The 18,317-nt window shown below is 46.5% G+C and overlaps 1 protein-coding gene across 5 annotated transcripts in view; it reads left to right on the forward strand.

The window, feature by feature from the left end:
• iqsec1a (IQ motif and Sec7 domain ArfGEF 1a) overlaps positions 1 to 18,317 on the forward strand; it is a 178,831-nt gene that overhangs the window by 37,328 nt on the left and 123,186 nt on the right. For all 5 annotated transcript variants that reach the window (XM_072656340.1, XM_072656341.1, XM_072656350.1 and 2 more), the window contains one exon: positions 3,040 to 3,141. In XM_072656340.1, coding sequence (XP_072512441.1) covers positions 3,040 to 3,141 — 102 coding nt within the window. The remainder of the gene's footprint in view (positions 1 to 3,039; positions 3,142 to 18,317) is intronic.

Raw genomic sequence — 18,317 nt, forward strand, 5'->3', positions numbered from 1 at the left:
GTAAGACCAGTACATGTACCACGCTTAGAGACTAGATCCACCGTCAGTACCAGCAGGCCTCCCGTCCTCTCAGCACGATCGAAAAAAGGATGTTACTGGGTTGATGCTGAGAGTGTGTGGAGGGGCGGGGCTTAGTGAGGCACAGGCAGGGTAAAAAGCAACCAATCAGGGGCTTTTCTGCCTTATACATCAGCATGGATTATCATATGGATCTCACTATTTCATATTTTCATCAACTGAGTTACAAAAACTACAAAACTTGCATGTGAACCACTAGGGGGCGCACACCACTAGTCATGTATTTCATGTATAGATGTAAAATGGCTTTTATTGGACAAATCACTCACTCACAAGAATTTGTCCTTTTAGGATACACAGTACCCATCTATACCTATATTCACTGTTTGTCCAAAAGTTTGTGGACACCTCTTCTAATCAGTGCATTCAGCTAATATAGGTTGCACCCATTGCTGACACAGATGTGCACAACAGATGTGCACTCACAGCTTGTCTAGACCCTGGAGAGAAGTACTGCCAATAGAATAGGACTGATTGAGCTGTGGAGCAGTGGGACTGTGCTCTCTGTGGGAATAATGGTTGGTGGTGCTCCATCCAATACGTTTGGGATGAGTTGGGGAGTTGGGGATGAGGTGAGCTGACCTCACTAACGCTCTTGTTGCTGAATGCAAGAATCTAGTAGAAAGCCTTCCTCCCTGGACAGTAGGGACAGTTACTCCAACAACAGCAGGATTAATTTTATTAATTAATTTTTGAGCAGGTGTCCAAATACTTTTGTCAGTTTAGTATTGATCTGATATATCGATGTTGATTGATAATTGCATTGATAAGGACACAATCCTTCTCTACATGGAGTAGACAATCTATGTGTGCACTGATTAGAAGGGGTGGCCACAAATATTTGGACATGTAGTGCAAGAGACTGATGCAGCAGGTAGAGATTAGGGTTAGGCTGCTGCAGTATTCCTGAAAGCTGCTTAAAGAAATGAAGACGGCCTGATTGATTGATTGACTGATTGATTGATTGCGTGCCCATTTGAAAGTCAGTCTTGCGTGAGTGTCTCTCCAAAGCCCTCAAGCCTGACATGCAGGCAATCAGTCAGGGTCACCTGCTGTAACCCAGATGTGATATTTTGGGCGATTTATGCATGTCAGCCTCGTCTTCCCTGCGCAGTCTGGAGGGAAATGACTCAATTAAACTCAGCCCCCTGCGCCATTACTCAGCCTGATGCAGCAATTAACGCCCCGGGGGAGATGTGTTACGGGTATTTACGGGCAGCCAAGTGCTGTGCCCTCGGGCAGGGCGGAAGGAGCAGCCTGCCACGGTAGGGGCTGGTGTGAGTTTATTCTTCATTGCCTCCTCGTCTGTCTGTGGGCCCTGACCTCCCCCTCATCTGTCTCAGCCTGGGACAGCGGTGTGTCTGCAGCCACTGTTCGAGTCCTTGTTCTACAGGTGTTGTTGCCGTATGGGGTACACCCTGCTCTGGGACTGTGGGAATAGCTGTACATGCCCTGTGTGCAGATTAGGGTCCTGTGCTACAGATAAAGCACTGGCTGTATTAAAGGGGCTATCAGAGGTTTTACTACCCACTTTTAGCCTTTAGCCCTTTAATTAATTAATTAATTAAATTAATTAATTAAATTAATTAATTTTTCATTTTCAGAGCAGTTTTAGATTTTTGCCAATTACCCAACCCACGTGCAAGTACTATCCCGTGTAATGCTCCCATAGCTGGGAGGGAGAGGTCAAACACATGCATCCTCCGACACGTGCAACAAGCCACCGTCTCTTTTTGGACCTGCCACCGATGCAGCATACATCTAAGGCCAGCACAGTTGCATAGCTCCAGGGGCCCGGGGTTGTGGGTTCCATCCTCGCTCCAGCCACTGTCAGGTTTTCTCCCGCCTCCCAAAAATCAGTACAGACTACTATTTCAAAAAGCCGGGATACAGAACAGAACAGCCAATCTGAGCTCGGGTTATTTAAATATCACTCTTACAACAGTGACTCTTAATCTGGCCCCTCAGGGCCCCCGGGGCAAATGTATAAAAAGTAGGTCTTATGAAGATCTTCCCGAAGTCTAACAAACGTCTGCTGTATTTCACCAGTACTGCTCGCCTCTCCATGTGGAATGGGCGGTCCTAAAAGTGGGTCAGTGGGTCAAGTCAGCATACCCCCGACCAATCACAAGGCTAGCCTGGCTCCGCCCTCTCTTCGAGTCTGAGCAGCCTGGAGAGCTAGAGCTAAAGCTAAGGCCAAATCTGGTGCCCCGTAATCCCTCACGTCCGGGACGGGCGGGAGGTCCCGATGCTGCACTGTAGCCGGGGAGATCCACTAAAGCCGCCGCCCACCCGTACCCACCCTATTGACAGTCAGCTACCAATTTAGAGAGTCTCTGGGTCTATATATGTGCTGCTAACTCGGTTCCAGATATCCAGAACCTCAGTAAACACTAAAGATCTGTGATGATAAAACTTATGCCAAAAATGATAAAACAAATGCTGTGTGCGTTGCCATGGTAACGTAAACATATTTTGCTCGCCAGTGATAGAGCTGGGATGTCAGTCACGTATGTTCATTAGAATATTAAGACCACGCCCAGGCCGTTGTCCGAGAGGCGTGAGGAGTGTTTCATCAGATTTCTGCTTTCTAGGTTTGTAGTATAGAAACAATTATCATAAAAAATTATATATATATATATATGTGTGTGTGTGTGTATATAGCCTCAGGGGCTTTACTGGATCCAAACATACTTATCCTATGCCGCTGTGTAGCACTTGCAGCATCAAACATTTTCCATAGCAGATTGCTCTAGCACACTGCGGCCCGGCGGTCCTGTATGTATTACATGCTTTATTAAATCAGAACCTGTCATGGGTTCTGCCTATAGAGGAGTCCATTTGCCTTTAATGAGGTTTGTTGCTGTGATGTGCAGACCGTGGTTGAGTTAATCACATATACTCCTTTCTTTCCCCTCTCTCTCTCTCTCTCTCTCTCTCTCTCTCTCTCTCGCTCTGCAGGAGACATGCCTCTCTTCCCCTGGACGCCTCGGAAAACAGCCTTATATCACCCATGTGCAGGAGGACGTTCCCCTGCCGCCAGTGGAAGTCGGCTTCGTTCGGGTACTGTAGGCTTGCTGGCTCTTTCTGTTCTGGGTTGGTTCTGGGGGTTGGGGGTATGCAGAAGGTTCTGCACTGGTTCTACACTGGTTCTGCACTGGTTCTGCACTGGTTCTACACTGGTGTTACTGAAAATATACTGCTTATGAAAGTATACTGCATACTGCTATCTCTCACTGAGCATTTCATACAGTACATATACACAAGAGTTGAAGTGCAGCCAACTTAAACTGATGTAGTAACTGATTACGGAGCGATTTTTCAGCGTCTACAGTTCTCCTAACTTATATTTTTTACTTCTGCAGCTCAGTTTGGTCAATGTTAATGAGCTGCAGCTCATGCAGAAGTAAAAAATGTGAGTTAGGAGAACCTTTGACTGAACTAAGTTGAGTTACCTCAACAAACCCTCTGTTATCAGTTACTGCATCACTCAGGCCGGCCTGCCCGGAGTGCAGTGTTCAGGGATTGCTGCACACTGAGCACTCTGAGGCCTTTGCAGACGTCCACTCGTGCAACGTGTGCTTTCTCCGTCATGCTGGTTTATGCAAATATTTCTCCACACACTTTTTTTTTTTTTTTTTTTTTTTTTTTGTCGGTGAGTCCGACTGGCGTTGGCAAGGCCTTGCAAATTGCTTCCTAAATGGTCCAGACTCGGCTGTCGCCCACTGGTCAGACTTGGCCGTCATCTTTTTCCGCCTCGTGCTTCACTCAGGTTGCCTGAAGATCGATAGTAACGAGCTGGACTCTGAGTGGGACCTGGTCTGCCTCTGCGAAGCGAGGATGATGATGTTGTTTACACTCATTACGTTCCGCCTATTCGCTTTCTGCCCTCTTCCAGTGCGATCCGACACCATTATTACTACGTGAGGAATCACTTATCTTATGACAAGGCATTTGGCTGTGTGTTTGAGTGTGTGTATGAGTGTGAGTGTGTGTGTGTGGAGGCTCCGAGCGGATGAAGATAAACAGACGAGATGAGGAGTGGTGGTGAACGCTGAGCTCCAGGCTGGAGGAAGGTGAAATGGAATTCTGAAGGCTCTTTACGAGGCCGTGCTCCAGCATCAGCGTCCGATCAGCTCCTACAGCTCATGGATTTCTCAATCTGGTGAAAGAGGCCTCAGAAAAAGCCACACTGCCTCGAGAAGAGGCGTTTTTTAGCAGTTTAGGAAGGTTAGAGGTTTGTTTCTCAGTCTTTTGTAAAGCATTTGAACCAGAAACCAGCTTTAATAATAACTCAGGACCCAGTAGAACCACTGCCGGCACTGGGCTTGTTTTCAGGAGTGGGGATTTATTGCAAATTAAACTGTAGTCCAGGACTAGGCTTAATCTCAGTCTGTGGAACTGACCCCTAAAGTCGGTTTGTAATTGCAGTAGTATTTGTACAAGACTGCTAGGCTCTGGGTTGGTGTTAAGGTGAGGGTTAGAATTAGGACCAGGGTTAGAATTAGGTTTTGTGTTGAGGTAAAAGTTAGGATTAGAGTCAGGGTTAGGCCCATTTTTAGGGTTAGGATTAGAGTCAGGGTTAGGCCCATTTTTAGGGTTAGGATTAGAGTCAGGGTTAGGCCCATTGTTAGGGTTAGGATTAGAGTCAGGATTAGGCCCATTGTTAGGGTTAGGATTAGAGTCAGGGTTAGGCCCATTGTTAGGGTTAGGATTAGAGTCAGGATTAGGCCCATTGTTAGGGTTAGGATTAGAGTCAGGGTCAGGATTAGGTTTTCTGTTGAGGTAAAAGTTAGAATTAGGGTCAGGGTTAGGCCCATTTTTAGGGTTAGAATTAGATTCAGGGTTAGGGTCAGGGTTAGGCCCATTGTTAGGATTAGGATTAGAGTCAGAGTTAGGGTGATGGTTAGGCCCATTGTTAGGATTAGGATTAGAATCAGGGTTAGGATTAGGTTTCGGATATATGTGGTGAGAATTAGGACTATGGCCAGGGTTTGAAATAGTTTTTTTTGTTTTGAGGTAAACCTTTCTAAAATTTCCCTTAAAGTTTAGGGTTAGTAGATTAGTATTAGGATTGGGGTTAGTATTAGGATTAGGGCCAGGTTGACAGTGAGGATTAGGGCCAGGATTAGGATTAGGATTCGATTTTGGGTTAAGTTTAGTGTTAGGATTAGGGCCAGGGCTAATTTTAGGTTTTGGGTTGATGTTAAGGACATCACTGGGTGCAAATCACAAGTTTTTATTAGAACTATTTGCAGATTTTGTACAGTTTCGTATCGAATACAACAGAGCTGACCACTGGAACAGCTATTTTATATATATATATATATCATAAATGTGTTGTAAGTATTTTCGTGCTGAGAAGAAGAAAGTGAGCAGGACACTTGCTTTAGGGATGCAGAAGTTCATAACCCCAAGCTCCCCAAATCCCCCCCAGCTACCTAGGTATTGCTTTAGGGAGGGGCAACAAGTGTGTATTCTGTAAACAGATGGTCAATCTTTAGGACTTTTACGATCTAGGCAGTTGCAACAGGCTATATTTAACTGACCCTGACGCGTCTGACGCTTTCACTTTTAGGCTATCTGCTTTCCTAGGAAGTCTGCATTCCTGGTACACCTGGTCACCATCAAATCATCCTACATTTTCACACGTTATCCAATGTAATATTCAACAGCTGTTATTAGAGCAAACACAAAAAAACAAAAATGAGACTTGTTATTATTTCATGTGAAATTTTAATGTGAATTTTACATAATATTACATTAAAAGAATTGTAAAGAAGTTTAATGTTTAAATCGTGGAAGTGAAGACAGTCAGTAATGTGTGGGCTGGGTGTCATTTAGTACATATGTATAATGTGTAGAAATTGTGCCTAAAATATACATCAAGCATTATTAATAGTGATAATAATTAACGTAATTATTAATATTATTTTTATTATTATTATTTAAAACGGCACAAAACGTACCTCCAATTCTAGAATGACCCATTTATTGCGTAAGTGTTCAACATCAAATTAGAAGTGCTCCTTCTAAATGACCTGAATTGTCCTACCACCCCCCCCCTTGTGCCATTGAAGTGTCGGCTACAGTGTATTTCAGTGTATTTTGGAGATGCAGGAAGGTGTGCTATTGGCTGTTACGCGTCTGACCAGGCGGGGGTAGTGATTTTACTGTTCTATTTTTAGGGAGCAGCATCTGAAAACATGTTTATTATTTCCTCCCACCGGCAGTTAGAGCCGTTTTTGCTTTGTTGTGGGAGAGAAAGTGGAGCGAGGCCCTGGCACAATGGGGACGAGGCGGCGTGGCGTCTTCTGTGCTCGGGTAATCGCAGTGGAGAAGCGTGTTGTTCTGCCTGGTCATCTGCATGAAAATGAGGACGAGGACATGTGATCATATCAGGGGTGTTTAGTCTGCCATCGCTGCCAAGGACACGGCTGGGGTCAGGTGCTGACCCCCTGTTGGGCATTTCCAGGCCACTGTGTGAAGGGCTGCTTTGTGCACAACGCACTGCACACCCAAATCCGTCCATCTCTCAGAGTGTCTCTCAGAGCTCCCTTCTAGGGATTAGTTGGTACTTGGATGTGGTTTTAGATTGGCTGGTTTACGGCACCGCAATGGCTCACAGGAGCCGCATAGCATAGCATAGCATAGCTTATGTTTTAGCACTATTATGCTTTGTTTTTAGAACATTGTTATGATTATAGTGCTTTTAATCATTTTGGAGCATCATGAATACTCCTGGACAGGATTGCTGTCTTCTTGGTCGCTGACCGTCCCCGGCAGCACTTCACTGAGCGGCGGGGCTTCTGTGAGCTAGGGTTAGCTTTTAGCCTACCACAGAGACCCACATGCTTCCCTGGCTTTGGCTTTTTGACTTGCTCCAGGTCGGGTTACCCTTTTCTGGACAGTGCCATCAGGGCCTGGAGAGTGGTGGTGATGTGTGAGCTGGTGGTCATGGAAAACTGTCTGCAAGTGTCAGAACTATTATTATTATTATTATTATTATTAAGTATAATGGAAAAGGAAAATTTCAGATATCTTTACTCCAATTTTTGGATATTGTCCAAAAATATCTGGACTAAAACAGTACATTCTCTTCCTATCAGGCTGAAAGGTGATGGGTGTCAGCCCCTCGGTATCGCGCCCTCCCCCGGGACGATTCCAAGCCGCCGCCCACAGACTCACATAAGCACCTCTGCCTCGTTCGGTTCATGTGTTTGGTTCTTTTCAGGTTTCGGTTCATGATTCAGGTTCATTTGTGTTCATGTTTGATTCAGAGTGTCTTGTTTCGTGTTGATCATGTTCATGTGTTTCACCTGGGATCTGGGGCACTTAAGGAGCCTCGATGCTTAGCTCCATGCTGAGAATTGCATTGTTTGGAACCTTGAGGTAGCCCCAGAGGTTCCCATTACTGCTCAGGGTGTGCTTAGGCCACCTCCGGCTCGACTTCCTCGTTCGTGAGCAGGCCACCCAGCCATTCAAGGACTCAGCGAGGCGAGGCTCACTCGACTCTCGTTCCAGCTAGGCGACCCACTCTCACGCAGCAGATCCAGGTTTGGTCGGCCTAGCCGTTCTGGCCTAGTAGCTGGTCCCCCAGCTAAACCCCCAGTCTCAGGTCTGTTTGCTTTCACCCTCTGGTTTGTCCCCTTTGTATTATCTTGAGTTGTGTTATTAAACTACTTGCATTAGACCCCTAAACCGTTCATCCCTCTGTGTCTGGCCTAACCTGCCATGACAATGGGAATCCTTCTGAAACATCACTTCCCGTTTTTCTCAGCTTGGCATGGAAACGAATCCCTCCTGTCCTGTTTTTCTTTTTAAAATAAAAGCATTTTCACAGCGGCGACTGCTTGGTGTAGCAGACTGCGGCGTCGGGGCTGCGGTTGCAATTGATCACCAAAATGTGTTTCTCCGAGCTGACGCTGGGGTCTGCTTCTGCTCCTGTAGACAATTAAGCGGCGTGCCGTCGCTGTAGCGGTTCTGCTAGATCTGCTTAAAGATCACAGGCTGTTTCATATTCATAGCATGAACAGTAGTACAAGCGTACAGAGGACCCATCCGCTTCAGCCACCAGGCTAAACCGTAAAGCCAGCTAATCAGTCTCGTCACATTTACACTATCTGGAAAACTGCAGGCTTCATTTTAAGGCCAGAACAAACCCCCACCCCCCCCCCCCCACCCCCCGGGTGTTCAGGCTGGTGGTACAGTGCCCTTCACGCCGGTGATGGAAGATGCTGCAGCGGCAGTACCGAATTGACCCCTGGTGACCCTGACGCTGCATCTGACACCATCGCAGGTTGCATGGACACGCTTTGTCCTCCACGCTCGCAGGGGAGCCGCTGTCAGTCTGAGTTTACCGTCCCTGACTAACAGGAGAGGAGTAAGCAGTGGCTGGGTAATAAGCAGGTTCAGACAGAGGAGAGAGAAGAGCGAGGGTCTGTATGAGGACTGGAGGCTCGACTGATACTGTTGATATTCTGTAATATCAGCAGTTATGCCGCAATAAGGTCAAAAGCACAACCAGGCTCCAGTAGGTTTGGTAAAACAGTATTGTCTGATGTGATGCTCTCGAACCGCAGGTTTTCACAGGGCATTGTGTCGTACTTACCCACACCTCCTCCTCCTGCCCCGCCGTTTTTATGCTGTGTGATACAGTATTTACATTCTCAGACATTGTTGGTGCTTTTCCCACAGAATTTCCGCCGATGCTGCTAAATGATGTATTGCTCAGGCCCTAATGAGAACACACTCCTGACTCAGTAGTGTTGTGTTGTGCTGCTTCGGTGTTTCAGTGGTTTAACATTAGGAAAACGGCTTTACTTCCATCATTCCAGAGAACCCAGTTGCTCCACAGCTTAATGCTTTATGCTTTATACCCCTCTACTAGCCCACACCTTGCATTAGGCACAGTGCCAATACTAGGTTCATGTTTATCTGCTCCAGAGAGTCCTATTCTATTGGTAATGCTTCTCTACAGAGACTAGACAAGCTGTATGTGTGCATTTGCACATCTGTGTCAGCAATGGGTACAGCTTAAAGTAGCTGAATGCATTCATTTGAAAGGGTGTCCACAAACATTCGGACATAGAGTCTGTAAGATCTGTCTGTCTCTATCTATTTGTCTGTCTGTCTGTCTGCATGTCTGCCTGCCTATCTGTCTATACATCTGTCTGTCTGTCTTTTTATCTCTCTGTCTGTCTGTCTATATCTATCTATCTATCTATCTATCTATCTATCTATCTATCTATCTATCTATCTATCTATCTGTCTGTCTGTCTGTCTGTCTGTCTGTCTATTTATCTGTTTGTCTATCTATCTATATATCTATTTGTCTGTCTGTCTATTTGTCTGTCTGTCTGTCTGTCTGTCTGCATGTCTGCCTGCCTATCTGTCTATACATCTGTCTGTCTGTCTTTTTATCTCTCTGTCTATATCTATCTATCTATCTATCTATCTATCTATCTATCTCTGTCTGTCTGTCTGTCTGTCTGTCTGTCTATTGTCTGTCTATTCTGCTTATCTGTCTACCCATATATCTGTCTGTCTGTCCACCTCCACCTGTCAGTCCATCAACTGTATCAACCCATCATTGCTGAAAACAGTGGAGTGAAGTGTCTGAATTTACTGACTCACATTTGTTCATTTATGATTCTAAAGAAATGTGAAATAAGTCTCTGTCTCTGGGTTCAGATTCAGTGAGTACTGGACAACTGATGCGCACACACACACACAGCACTACAGTTATGCAAGAGGGTCATTCAGCAGGGGTCATGTGACGGGGAGCTCTCACAGCGTTTAACCACTGGCTACGCTGACCACAGTGAAGGGGCAGATATAGCTTTGCAAGGAAAGCAAATCTAAAGCGAGGCCTTTATGGGACAGTGCACCCAAAATAACTGAAGATCATATTTTCATATTTGATTATCTGTCAGCACTGGAGTGAGGTTTGAGCCTCTGTGTGATTACCAGTGTAGATGTAGGAGTCTCCACTGGCATTTCAGCAGAACACATTTTCTGAAGGACGGAATCAGGCCTCTGTGATTTCTCAGGCTTGACAACACGAAAGACCCTAAAGCGATGGTCTGTCCAGGATTCATCACATTCATAAACTCCTGTGATGTCACATGGTGCTGGTGTGAGGATGAGATCACGTTGTACGAATGTGTAATTAATTAATATCTTTTACAAAAATGACACTCACCCAGGGGAACATCTGGAACACATCAGGCAGGTCTTAGATGGTGTTCCCAGTGGTTGCAGTGGTCAGTACCTACCAAAAGTGCTCCAAGAAAGGACAAACGGTGAACCGGCGACAGGGTCATTAATTGATGCGATCCATCTTACAGGACTTTAAGGATCTGCTGCTAGTCCTGGTGCCACCAAGATACCACAGGACGCTTTCAGAGGTCTTGTGGAGTCCATGCCTCGAATGGTCAGATCTGCTGTGGCGGCACAAGGGGGACCTTCTCAATATTAGGCAGGTGGTACTAATGTTATGGCTGATTGGTGTGTCTGCCCATTGACAGGTGCCATAAGAACCAGACATATGTGAGTGGTCATAATGTTTTGGCTCATTGCTGTCTTTTACTTGATAGATTTTATCGTGTGCTTTTAGGGGCGATTCAGGGGACTGTTGGATTCTCTTGGTCCGGACCAAGCAAGAAACTGACACCCTGTTAGATTTTAGTCCCGGTTTCGAACCCAAAGGGGAAAAAGGTGCCGTATGATGCACTTACAACAAAGGCTGCAAGTAGAATACTGCGCAAGGCAGGTGTGTCCGAAGGTCCTGCATCTAAACCTGGCTTATTGGGCTTAGAGTGGCTCAGCGGTCTAATCTAAGCCCAGGGCCTATGTGTCGCGAGTTCGGATCCCAAGCCATGCCGCTTTGCCATCAGCAGCCGGAGTCAGAGAGAGCACAACTGTGGGCAGGTGGGAAGACGGTGCTCTCTCCCCTCATTATTTTTAAGCAATGCTGGCCGGCCAGGTCCGGTGCAGTGGAGCTGGGGACCTGGCGTTTTCCTCCGAGTGTGTCGGCAGTTCTGAAAGAGGCAGTGGCTGGCTTGTAGTATCGGTGATCCTTTAAGTCTGGAGCTCTGGTAGTGCTAGGGAGAGCTACGAATGGCCCTCACCTGGGGCTCAGTGTCCTGATCGGCCCACGAAACACCCACCTCCTCATACAGCCATGGGACCTTAGGACACAGTCCTTTAGTCCTAAACTAAAGCCTCAAGCAGACAAAGTTCAAGCACAGGAACGTGGACAGGTGACATGAGGACGGCATGATGTTGGTGGTGCGAGGGGCCAGGGTTGGTACTAGATTTCGTGGACGGCGGTTGAACCTGTGGCCATTCCTATCCCCCAACCTCTTCCTTAGGGTCGTACTGTGTTCATACCTTAAAGGTTCCTCAGAAATGGGCCGAGACCCACCTCACCTCACCTCACCTCGATCTCGGCCTGCTTGTTTGGTGCACACCTCGAACGAACCGCATTAACAGAGCGATCAGGATCCACCAGGGTTCGTTGAGTCTAACCCGGGTGTATAAACACTCCCCTAGCCAATGACGTCGCCTCAGTTCTCCTGTCTAGTCTATGAGCTCTTCCCTGAATTCATGCTTTTATGGACCAAAACAGAGTAAATGTTGATTTCATGCACTGTTAACTTTAATGGCCTCTAAGATTAATGAGGTATATTTTTTCACACATGAAATATTGCTAGTCTGAGGTGTCTAGACGAATTACTATAAATCCAGACTGGCCAAGTGCAGGGCCTTTAGGTGGTCATGGTTGTCTTCCGAACCCCCGAAGAACAACGGTTTCTCTAAGATCGTGGAGCCAGACTGTAGTAGCGAAGGCCGAACATGCATCACGCAGCGGCGGATGGTTCACTCTGCAGCTCTCTGGCGCGAGTGATTCTGCGTAAGACTGGAAGTGTGAGTTATTCCTCATGGATCTTCCCTCCGTCATCCCTTAGACCCTCCGTTTAATGAGTCTGTCTTCACCCGCAGCTGAGGGATGATAAAAAGGGTGTGAGTGTACGGATGAGGCGGCACAAGGAGAACCCCTTCCTCCAGCGCTCTCTGCCTCAGGGAGACTGCACAGTTCTGCAGCTCCACTGGGGACGTGCCCCCCCCCCCCTCCCCCCCCAACCACCAGCTCTCCATCGTTCCAGCCTTCAGTAATCCTCGAGTGGTGTTTACCTCGTGGGTGTATGAGTTAGGAGTTGCGAAGGCAGTGAAGGGCGTCTCTCTCTCTCTCTCTCCCTCTCTCTCTCTCTCTCTCCCGGATGGAATGGCCTCCTTGGACCACCGTTGACAGGTACTTGTGACCCGGAGCACCCAGGGGAACATCTTAGAGGGTGTTCCCAGTGGTTGCAGTGGTCAGTACCTACCAAAAGTGCTCTAAGAAAGGACAAACGGTGAACCGGCGACAGGGTCATTCATTTATACGATCCATGGAGGTCCCACCTCACAACTTACAGGACTTTAAGGATCTGCTGCTAGTCCTGGTGCCACCAAGGTACCACAGGACGCTTTCAGAGGTCTTGTGGAGTCCATGCCTCGAATGGTCAGATCTGCTGTGGCGGCACAATATTAGGCAGGTGGTACTAATGTTATGGCTGATTGGTGTGTCTGCCCATTGACAGGTACCATAGAAACCAGACATTTGTGAGTGGTCATAATGTTTTGGCTCATTGCTGTCTTTTACTTGATAGATTTTAGAGATATCGTGTGATTTTAGGGGGATGATTCAGGGGACAGCAGTGAAGCTCATGTTGATGGACAGCGTCAGCGGCTGAGCCAAGGGACCACGTTCTCCCCTCTCAGAACTCCCCGCGTTCTCTGAATCTTAACGCAGACCTGCTGCAGGCTGAATCCTGCGTCGCTGTTCCAGGGAGGCGTCTCTGATGTTGGTACCAGAGTTCTGAGCCACCGACTCACCAGCAGAAACGCTGCACCCTGATCAGGTTGGACAGGGAGCTCCAGACAGGGAGCGTGAGATCATGATGCGGGCGGCTGAAGGGGGGCAACCGTGCCCTGCTGGACCCCTTTCAACACGTGACTCTTCCCATAGTCGAATAATCAATCGATTACTAAAACAAATAACCGATCATTCAGATCATAAATCGCAGGACTTATTTAGAAGCAGCAAGCTGATTGACTCTTGTTGATGAAGGGCGGGACTTATTTAGAAGGAGCAAGCTGATTGGCTTTTGCTGGGGAAGGACGGGACTTATTCAGAGGCAGCAAGCTGATTGGCTCTTGTTGATGAAGGGTGGGACTTATTTAGAAGGAGCAATCCGATTGGCTCTTTTTGTTGAAGGGTGGGACTTGTTCAGAACCAGCAAGCTGATTGGCTCTTGTTGATGAAGGGCGGGACTTATTTAGAAGGAGCAAGCTGATTGGCTTTTGCTGGGGAAGGACGGGACTTATTCAGAGGCAGCAAGCTGACTGGCTCTTGTTGTTGAAGGGTGGTACTTATTAAGAAGGAGCAAGCTGATTGGCTCTTTTTGTTGAGAGGCGGGACTTATTCAGTACCAGCTAGCTGATTGGCTCTTGTAGGTGACGGGTGGGACTTATTCAGAAGCAGCAAGCTGTTTGGCTCTATTTGTTGAAGGGCGGGACTTATTCAGTACCAGCTAGCTGATTGGCTCTTGTAGCTGAAGGGTGGGACTTATTCAGAATCAGCAAGCTGATTGGCTCTATTTGTTGAAGGGCGGGACTTATTCAGTACCAGCTAGCTGATTGGCTCTTGTAGCTGAAGGGTGGGACTTATTCAGAATCAGCAAGCTGATTGGCTATATTTGTTGAAGGGTGGGACTTATTCAGTACCAGCTAGCTGATTGGCTCTTTTTGTTGAAGGGCGGGACTTATTCAGAACCAGCAAGTTGATCGGCTCTTTTTGTTAAAGGGCGGGACTTATTCAGAAGGACCAATCTGGTTGGCTCTTTTTGTTGAACAAACACTCGCCCACTTGTCGTAAGTGATGAGATACTAGCTAGCATATTAGCTAGCTAAGGCTAGCTGTCCAATGAACCGAAGGATAGGCGCCTTTTACAGAGCAATTTAAGAAATCCACCGTCAGTGCGATGAACACTGTTAGTCGGCATCCAGACAACACCTACCTACACATCCACCTCCACCCTCCTACTTTCAGTAGCGTGGTATCAGGCATGACATGATGAGCAGCTGTCCTCCTCAACACACGGCCCATCATCCCCACTGAGTTTCCACATCTACCGCCGAGCTTCACTCACACGCAGCAGACGCTTCTGTATCACCAGTGTTCAAAAGCCAATTGCAATGAACTTTTCATTCTCAGTGTAGCAGGTAGGCCCACACGCTGTGTGCCAGAGCTCTATCTGTCTATCGGCTTCATGCTGCCTCGCTGTCTCACTGCAGCTGCCTCTCACCCGTCTACTGATCCATCTCTGGGCCCGATAAGAACAGAAGTGAAGCGCATTTGAAATTCCAGAGCTCCATTTCCTGTCTTAGATATAGCAGCAGTGGAGCTGGAGCGGAGAAGATGGATGTTCTGATCAAGGCTCTGGGACGCTCCTCATGGGAAGGAGAGTGTGAACATTTGCTTCTCCAGGGGAGAGGAGAAAAAAGAACGGGATCTATGCACGTGTTAGTTCAGCCGAGCAGGGCAGGAAAGATCTCAGCTGAGAGTTGAGAACAGTCTTTGAAGCACTTTCCAAATGAAGACCTGCAGGCAGAAAGTGCAGTAAAATGGCATACAAAAGGTGACAAAAGTATTGGGACGCAGTGTTTAATTGCCACAGTCTCATTGCCACAGGTGTGTAAAATCCAGCCCCCAGCTATGCAGTCTGCCTTTCTTACACACATCAGTGAAAGAATGGTCGGTTCTGAAGAGCTCACTGAACTCCAGCGTGGTTCTGTATGTAATAGGAGACACCGCTGCACCAACAACAACAACAAGTCAGCTGGTGAAATTTAGACCTTCCCTCCTAGATCTTCCTCCATCAGCTGTGAGTGGTGTTATTATTTAACAGTGGAAGAGTTTAGGAGGAACAGCTCACAGAGAGCAGCTCAGCCACCTGAGTGTCTGTCAGACCACGTAAAGTTACAGAGCGGGGTCAGGGCCGAGTGCTGAGCTCAGAGCAGAGTGCAGAAAAGCCCCCAACTGACTCAATACCTGCAGCAGAGCTCCAGACCTGCTGCTGCTGGTAGAGCTTAGAGCAAAGGGGGACCAGCTCCATATTAATAATGCCTATGGGGTTAGAGTATGTGTAATGCGTAGGTGTCCCAATACTTTTGTCCATGCGCCCTGATGGCCTCACAATACACACCGTCCCTAAGAAAATGAGGCCGTAATGTGACCTTTCAGGTCAAGCTAAAAACTAAAAACAGAGCCACTGGGATCTGAGCCTACTTCAGTGCTCACGTGGGCCACATGCGGAGAGCAGCTTTAGAGACGGAGGCACGTCCAGATGGTTAATGAGAAAACCCCAGACTGGGTCAATCATCGGGAGCTGAAGCTGGCTTCTTTACTGTGTTGGAGCTGTCCGGCCGATCCAGCAGAAGTCCAGGTTTTGGGTGACACAAGTTTGCATTGCTCGTTAGCTACGTTAGCCTTGTAGCTCCAGCTCCGGCTGATTGGACAAGCCTGTGGTCAGAAGGGGTCAGTAGTGTAAATTAGATGGACACAACCTGTTACTGGGTTACTGGAACTGTCCAGTCACTTGGAAAACTATGGACAGCTAATTAAACTGAAGTAGACTGATATCATCCCTGTCATGTAGAAACCTCGTATCTCCAAAACAGCAGCTTTACAGGAGCAGGAAAAGATCTTCCAGTGGGCAGCCACTGCTACAGCACCCGTAGAGCAGAGAGGGCGAAGGGCCTTTGCTCAAGCTTGCCGAGCCCAGGTATCAAACCCACAACCCTATCATCACCACCACTGCCCATGAAATTGTCCACAAGGTGTCCTGTGGTATCTGGCACTATGACTAAGCTGCAGATCCTTTAAGTCCTATGAGCCATAGGTCCCCCTGACCCTGTCACTGACCACTGCATACCAGGGACACCCAGGGATGTTTCAGGAGGAGCCGCTGTGGTGGTGTTAATCTTATGGCTGACTGGTGTGTGCTGAGCAGGACAGTAATGTATGCTATTAGTTCTGCTTTGGGGCAGCTAACCTCTTGGCCCTGGTCACGGCTGATGTCCTGCAGTGTTAATAATATAAGTGGCAGGACACAGAAAGAGCCAGCGCTGGGGCACTCTGACAGCTGCGGTCCGCGTGGAAGACAAGACAGAAGAACCATGTCTGCAATCTAGCCGGCAAGGTCAGAGAGAGAGAGAGAGAGAGAGAGAGAGAGAGAGAGAGAGAGAGAGAGAGAGAGAGAGAGAGAGAGAGAGAGAAGGCTTTTCAGGCTTGAGGACGGATGCTAACACTGTTTGTAGATATGTGAGGGTGTATGGGTGTAGTACTGGAAACCACTGCTTTTAGTAATGAACCCTTGAATTAAAATGAAAATAAAAAATTACAATTTCAATTAAAATACAAATTACAAATAAAATTACAATGAAATTTACAATTAAAATTACAATTAAAATAAAAATGTAAAATTAAAATTACAATAAAAATTAAAATTACAATAAAAATTAAAATTACAATAAAAATTAAAATTACAATAAAAATTAAAATTACAATTAAAATAAAAAATAAAATTAAATTACAATTAAAATTAAATCAAAATTAAAATAAAAAAAATTAATTAAATCAAAATTAAAATCAAAAGTTAAAATGAAATCAAAATTAAAATAAAAAATTAAGATTAAATCAAAATTAAAACTAAAATTATCTGACTCTAAGAACGTCTCAGCTTACTGACTAAGTTTAAGACTACAGGTAAGAGGACGATCTTCCAGTATCGGACTATAAAATGCTATACTATAAATTAGGGATGTGGAGGCCTCTCTGCAGCAATATTGAAAATTATGGGGAAAAGTTAGGACACCCATGAAATCCTTTGTCTTTTTTTTATATATATATTCAAACAGAAGGACATTTGGACACATAAGGGACACATACAACTGTAGAAATGTCTTTTTTCTTGTGAGGAAAGTAGCTGGTATGTCCTCTCTTGGCCTAAGCAGCTTCAGTTAGACTGTAGTGTCCTATGATGATCTACCAGTCTCTGTCATCATCTGGAAGAAAGTGTGTGTTTCCCACTCCTCCATGTGTCCAGTTGTGTGACATTTCAGCCTTAGTGTCCCTCTGTCATTAAACTCCTAGTGGAGAGCTCTACCAGGCCCTACTACGGGAAAGCAGCCCCAAACCATGGCATCTCCACCTCCATGCCACCAAACATGCCCTCTCAGGTCAAACAGGAGGCTGAACTCAGAGGGACACGTTGGGCTGGAGTTCGGGTGGCTTCTGCTGTGTGGTGGAGCCAGTAAAGAGAGACGTGACGGGGTGGTGGAGGGCTGCAAAGACTTGTCGTAGACATGTAAACCAGGTAGAGGTGGTCTGTTTAGGACGCTGGATCAGGGAGGAGGGGCTTCAGGTTCACGTTCCTCCTCTCCTGAGTGCTGAGAGCAGTATTGGGTTCAGTCCTGAGTGCATCACTACTGACCTCTAGTGGATTCAGAACGCTAGTGACGGCTGATAAGACAGCATATATATATATATATATATAATTTACTGAGACGTAAACACTGGTTCATTGGACAACCCTCCTAATGAAGGCATCCAGCTACTTCAAGTTACACCCATTGCTCGTTGTAGAACTGCCAATAGAATAGGACTCTCTGGAGCAGATTAACATCATAACCCTATTGGCTCCATGCTGCCTAACACCAGGTGTGGGCCAGAGGGGTATAAAGCCCCCCAGCATTGAGGAGCTGTGGAGCTGTGGAAGAACTGTGTTCTCTGGAATGATGATGATGATGATGATGATGATGGTTGGTGCTCCATCCAATACTGTTAGGATGAGTTGAGGACCAGGTGAGGTGGTGATCATCACACACCCTGAACTCACTAATGCTTTTGTTGCAGAATGCAATCAAATCCTCACAGCAATGATTCTAAATCTAGTCTTCTAGTCTAAAGACGTCTTCTCTGGACAATAAAGACTTTGTTACTTTAACAAAAGCAGGATAAATGTTTTTTTGTTGTTGTTGTTGTTGTATATTGTTATAAGGTGTCCAAATACTTTTGTCCATGTAGTGTATGGTATAGACTCAAGTTTAATTACATTAAATTAAATTGAATG

This window comes from Salminus brasiliensis, chromosome 14 (genome assembly GCF_030463535.1).
Source record: "Salminus brasiliensis chromosome 14, fSalBra1.hap2, whole genome shotgun sequence".
In the NCBI taxonomy this organism is placed as follows: Eukaryota; Metazoa; Chordata; class Actinopteri; order Characiformes; family Bryconidae; genus Salminus; species Salminus brasiliensis.